The sequence below is a fragment of the Lactuca virosa genome, chromosome 1 (genome assembly GCF_052849685.1).
Source record: "Lactuca virosa cultivar CGN04683 chromosome 1, Lactuca_virosa_CGN04683_v6, whole genome shotgun sequence".
NCBI lineage: Eukaryota > Viridiplantae > Streptophyta > Magnoliopsida > Asterales > Asteraceae > Lactuca > Lactuca virosa.
Genome location: NC_136426.1, coordinates 1,390,029 through 1,396,581, shown reverse-complemented (window position 1 = coordinate 1,396,581; position 6,553 = coordinate 1,390,029). Strand labels below are relative to the sequence as shown.

General features: G+C 37.8%; 1 protein-coding gene across 1 annotated transcript; it reads right to left on the bottom strand.

Moving 5' to 3' along the window:
- Window positions 1–1,117: 1,117 nt before the first annotated feature.
- On the bottom strand, window positions 1,118–4,827 carry LOC145131601 (uncharacterized). Its single transcript, XM_079066274.1, has 2 exons — window positions 3,490–4,827; window positions 1,118–2,655 (listed from the first exon to the last, which is right to left on the bottom strand). The coding sequence occupies exon 2, from the start codon at window positions 2,469–2,471 to the stop codon at window positions 1,731–1,733; it is 741 nt and encodes a 246-aa protein (XP_078922400.1). The 5' UTR covers window positions 2,472–2,655; window positions 3,490–4,827; the 3' UTR covers window positions 1,118–1,730.
- Window positions 4,828–6,553: the final 1,726 nt, after the last annotated feature.

Below are 6,553 nucleotides of genomic sequence, written 5' to 3'. Positions count from 1 at the left end.
AGTCGTATTGTTCGCCACGCATTACCTACAAAATTCAGAAAGATTTAGGAACCCAAACTTTCTTGAGTCCTTGTGAGGTTTTCTTATAAACGGGAAAAGTTATATTCGTATCAACCCAAAAGGTTCTGTTGAGCAAAACACTATTCTCTCATCTGAATATTTTAAAACATTCATTTTATTATCACAAAGATTAACCTCGAGTTCGCTTCAAATTCCTCGAGAGAAATCTCTGGTTCCAAAACTACTTTATTTTTGCCCTTAACATCTTTTGATGTGTTGACAGATTTTGAAACATTTGTTTTTGGAGAAAAATTTGGTTTTGTCTTTTCCAAAGGTTTCGTTTGTTTTGAAAATGATGGTTTCGGAAAAACTTTTGGTTTTGAAACATGCGGAGTTGAAGACTGTGGCTTTGAAAACGATTTAGGTTTCGGATTTGGAGAGGATTTTACATTTTGATTTGTAGATCTTTCTGGGTTAACAGAATTGGAATTTTTAGATTTCCATAAACGCTTTCTTTCTTTTAAGTTTTTATGATATCTGGCATTCAGCTGTCTTTTCTTAGCAATAAGTTCCTCAGCTGACTTATGAATGTTAGCTCTAGGTTTCTCTTTTCTAATAGGATTTTTATGTTGTTCAGAAGAGGTTTCACTGGGGACATCCTTAGTGCAACTTGGTCCTGCCGGATCGTAACGAAAGTCAACACGATTCAGTGGTTCCGAAACATATTTTCCTTTCTTTTTCCAAGAGATCATTTCGGAAAGACCTTTTGTTTCATATGAATTGTCTATTGGTCCAGACCAGAAAAATTCGTCACAACCATCAACATTATAATTATTAACAATGGACATTAGTTCTGATGTGTTGTTTTTGTTCAGTCCGGTTTTTATGAAACCTTGATTAGAGACTGTTTGAACTTTCGGAAATACTGTGGCTTTTGCTTTTAAAACATTCGAACCCTTATTTTCAACAACACGAATATATTCAATTGAATTTTCAGAAATCAACTTTTTCTTTGGTTCAGACTCATTTTGTACAAGAACAAATGGTTTACATAAATAACTTGCTAATAGGAAGTTATTAAACCTTAAACAGTCGTTTCATGATATTAATTAAGTGTTATATGACTTAATTTCTGATATTGACACTTATCGTTTTGAGTTACAAGCTATCCCACGTCATACAGTCTCTTTCCACTAGTATCGCTGAACAAAACCCCGTATAAACTCAATATCAATTCTATACGGTAATAAGTCAAACCCGGGATCTATAATGAGGTCATAACCGAACTGTGACGAACACCTCTGCACCAGCACTTGGAATTTTTTGTGCTGAAAGTCCACGCTCACGTTTATTTACTATCGTGGACTTTATCATTTAGGAACGCCAATGCTCGTTTCGACTCATCAACCGATGGTTGTAGCTAGCAACCGATGGCGGTATGTCAGCCCATATAAGTCTCCAATACTGAACTTATACTTGGCGTTCCTCCTTCCATAGGAATTAACGGTTATGACATAGAGGAATTTCCACTAAGATGTACGGTCTTAGAATTGTGACAAAATGATTCGCATCCTCCTTCTTTTCATTCAACCTTCTTAACATACACTCCTTAGCAAAATGATTCTTGCCATGGCAGTAATTGCAATCATAGCCAGAATCTGCCAACAACTTCTTCTCTTGTTTGTCTTCTTCCTTTTGAGAGTTCTTGAAGCTCTCTTCTCTTGACCTTTCTAAGCTGAAGTTCCCTGCTTGTTCCTGTTCTTACACCGACCAAAGTTCTTTTTGATGAACTTTTTCGGATTAGATACCATAAGAGCATGTTCCTCTTTGGTAAGTTCACTATCTGAAAAATTAGATTTGGAGTCTTCTTCAGCAACCTTTTTGCCTTTCGCAACTAAGGCCAATGAACCCATGTTGGACACAATCTTCACATCCTTCATCACCTCATCTTCATGAGATCTTAGAATTCCCACAAGCTTCGCCAAGGTATACCTCTTAAACTGTACATGAGCTTTTACTGTGGACACTACAACTTTCCATTCAGGCCTTAATCCATTCATAAACGTAACCTTTTGCTCAATACTTTCACGTTTGAGATTATGTTTAAGCATCCTGCTCAATAGATGATTAAAACGGTTGAAGGTCTGATCAAGCTTTTCATCAGACTTCTGAACAAAAGCACCAAACTCCGAAAGAAGTAATGTCTGAACTGAGTGTTCCAAATCTGCATCGCTTGAATAAAGCTCTTTCAACCTGTCCCAAATCTCCTTCGCAGTATCACACGCACTTGCCAAACGAAAAGTGTCTGGAGGAAGAGCGAACCTGATTATTCTCATCGCCTTGATGTTGCTTAACAACTTTTCTTTTTCATCTTGAGGAACATCTTTAACGTCAATAAGAAGAGTATTGTATTCAGCTTGAGTCTTAATGATCCTCCTCATAGCAGTGTGAGCGAATGTCTGCTGGGTCATGGCTTCCCATATTAAGGTGTCATGATCTTCAAGACCAAGAACGTAGTCTTCAAAGTGTAGTGCCCAGACCTTATAATCCTACAGAAAAAGGATTGGGATTCTGGTAGTAGATCTGATGCTGTTGGACAGATTGAAGGAAATAGTATGAGGATCTTCTGGTTGCATGATGTTGATTCACAAAAACCTGTATAGAATCAGATGTGTAAAACAATAATCGAGTTTAGGGCAAAACAAGGACCCAGATCTAACGTCTACAGTCGATGAAAACGATAAAGACAACAAGAACAGATCACCATAAACTTAAAACCCTAATAATACTCGACAGAATATTTGCGTATGCGTTACACAATCTCCTGCTCTGGTACCAATTGATAAAACAATAAAATAATGATCGATAGATTCTAAATAGTAGATTGAATCAAACAGCTAGAACAGTGATTGAAAGAGTGCCAAATGCTTAATATAATCAAAGCCTTAGAAGAGTTCGACGAGAACTTTTCTGTAAAAGCAATGTAGGGCAATACAATCGATTAACCGTAGAATGATACATACATGCACTATATATAGTCTAACCCTAGCATCATAATGACGGATGGACAGGCCCAATCCGTTAATAAAGACTAAATACGTACATAATAAATTTGACACAATACATTAAATAACCCAACAACTAATAATTATATATTTTCCTAAACTTGGTTTTCCACCACGTATGCCAATGTATTTTCCTTTTACGCGATAAATATGTGGAATAATATTTTTGATTACATAATATCTTAATATACATATTAATAATCACAACAAACAATATGCATGTTATCTTTTAGCGATCTACTTTAACTTGTATATTTTATTAATGATTATAACATTTTAGATTGCTATTTAATAAGTTTTTGACCAATAATAAAGTATGATGTTATTATGTGCATAAAACATGACAATCATCTAAACTTTAATAGACACGCATGTATTCTCCGCCAAATATTAAAACAGTAAAAGAATGGTCGTAGAAACTCACCCTTGAAGCGTGAGTTCGAGTTTTTCGGATTCGGTTTGTTTGAGAAGCTTGACGTGAGAAACCGCAAGCCCATCATTCTTGAATTTTTGAAATACTTGCGGGTCCATTTCGTAACGAATTTTAACTAACGGGGACTGATTTGGTAAAAATAATTTCAAAGGAGGGTCTAAAATGGTTATTTTCATTCAAAGTTTGAAGATTGGAATTTGTTATGTTAAAAATAACCAAATGAGGGGTTGTTTGTGGATAAATGGAATTACCTTTAGGGGATTGGGACCTATTTTGAATAAAGAATTTAACATTAGGTGCATTTTAGTCATTTCATAAAATGACTTCAACTTAGGGCTCATAAGCCCCCATCTCTTTTGTTTTGATCGGGTAAAGGACATGAATCGCCCACAAAGGAAGTCACGAAGGAACAGATGAACAAAGGCAGTCGATCATAGACGTGAAGGGGCAATCGACGACCAGAAAGGAGCACGATGGTTCGTCGCTCGACTCGCAATCGGTGGCGGCCTCCGGGGTTCGACTAGACTGAAGAATGAGAAGGATCGAAGTTGCGAGGCGGCTGTGACCTCGGACAAGAAGAAAGAGACGAAGCAGCAGGGTTGCTTGTCTTCAGTCTTGGAAGGAGTTGCGAAGGGGAAAGAAATCAGAAAAGGGGTCTGATAGAAGGTATGCAGTGGCGATCGATTGAGCTCCTGAGAGGGAAAGGAAAATGCGAGAGGCGGTGACAGGTGCGTGAATAGGGGCTGCTCCGGCAGTCTCCCCTGTTCTTCTTCTTTCCCCTTTTTTTCGTCTTTGGCATCATGTGATAAAAAAGAACAATGATTAAAGGAGGTTCGGTGGTGCTGGTGGATCGCTAGTACCGGCGATGGAGGGGACTGTGGTGGTGCAAAATAGGGAAGATATGGGTGTCTCTTGGCGGTAACCGAAGGAAAGGTCTCCGATTCTTTGACTGGTTGAGAAAAACGACGATGAGGGCAACAAGTTATTGGCGGCATCAATTAAGGCAGTGAGGGGCGAAGGGAACAGGATCTCCGGTTCATTGTTGATCGGGTAACGTGAAACACGAAGGGACGGCAGTCACGGGAAGCTCCGGTGTGGCTGAGAATCGCAAGGAGGGGGGGGTTGCAGTCGCCGGTGAAGGATCACCAGCCCCATTCTTCTTCTTCATAGGTTCCACGTCAAGAGGGTTTTTGGGTGAAGTAACTGTGAATGGGACGGGGAAGGAGTGAGGATGGGGAAACGTATAAGTGTAAAAATATATAAAAATCTGATTTTGCAAGATTTTTAATAGATTTGGGATGATTATGTTTTTAGAAAAAAATTGAGATTTCTTAGATGTTTTGTGCAACGTAAATTGTTGGGTAATAAATTTGTATAATATATTTGGTGATATAACTCTCAATTTCTTGATTTTCGTGTCATAATCTTGTTTTGAGACACAATCTTGTTTTGAATTTTTTTTTTTCTGAAGTGTCTGTTTATTGCTTATTGTTCCTGTCATGGTGATTTCAGAAATGCAAACGGATTTCAATTCCGACACTCCAAATTCCGTGAATTTTACGTTTAAAGTTTCGTGATTATTAAGATCTGATTCGACAGATTTTACGAATATGATTTTGGTCGAGGTTAAAAATATAAAAAAATAATAGACAGTAGTCTAAATTTAAAAAACGTGCTCAAAAATAGTTTACGATATTCGTAGCTATTCCAAACTAAGCAGTGCATGATTTGTTTCAGGAAAAATCAGATAAATACTGATTTTTGTAACTTTAAAGAAGCGTAACTTCTTCATACAACTTCGATTTTGGACATTCTTTATATCCAAGAAATCAGGAGAACATAATCTACTCAAATTTCTTATCCATAACTCTTAAATATAATTAATGCAAAATTTATTTTTTAACGTCACAAATAAAATAAAAATTTTAGTGATTTTCGATTCAATCTTCAACGATAGACGGCTTGAGCAGTTTGAGATGTTCTAAAAGATAATTATGAATATAATGTTTTTATTATACATATTAACATAAAATTATACACAATTGTCATTAATACCTAGCAGTTCGTGGTGGTTTGACCACCGAACACTGACCGATTTTTACCAATTGTTACAAAGGCTTTGATACCAACTTGGGCCCAATCCCTTTCATGGGCCTTTTCCCAAGAAGTCCAACAAAATCTCAATAGTCCAACCCATGAATTATGATGGATCAAAATGGCCCAAGACAACCAAGCCCAATCTATGGCCCAAACCAAAGACCAACAGATCCGAGGCCCATTCTGCTGAGTACGCGGGACGTACTCAGCTCGTACGCGCATCGTACTCTCCTAAGGGCTTGTACGCTAAGTGTACCTGCTTGTACACCTATCGTACCCTCGCATACAACCAACTTCAATATTAAGCTCTTATTCCATAAAGACTTTACTCCACAACCTAGATCTGACTTCCTTGGACTGATTTATCACGTAAAGTTACTAACTTTACGTTCATGCATGTCTAAAAGAAGCTCTTAAGCTTAAAAAGGACTTAATATGTGACTTAATGCATTCATGAGATCGAAAACCCCATAAAGTTGGCACCTTTATGCTTAAGGAACTCCCAATAAGCTCAGATATAAAAGAATAAGTCCTTCAATCGTCTTAACTCAACACCCAACCCAAAAAGGGACCAAAAACATAACAAATCAAGCCATAAAGAGATCTAAACATCTACAAGCCAAGGTGTGAACTTGATACCTCCAAGGTCTTGAAACAAGGGTGATGATTCAGGATCTAAAGGATCCTCACCAAGCAAAGCACATACACACTTCTTTATTTCCTTCACAATGGCCAAAAATGACACCACAATCTTCTCAAGAGCTCAAAAGACCACTAAGAACGCTTAAGGGTCGATTTAGGGTTTTAGGAGGTTTGGGGTTGGTAAAGAGGACAACCCTAAAGACTTAAGGTCCTTAAATAGGGTACAACACACTTAAATTAGGGTTTCCTTCACTCCCCGTACGCCCAATGTACCCCGCGTACGCCCAGCGTACGAGACCGAGGCTTCGTGATACTT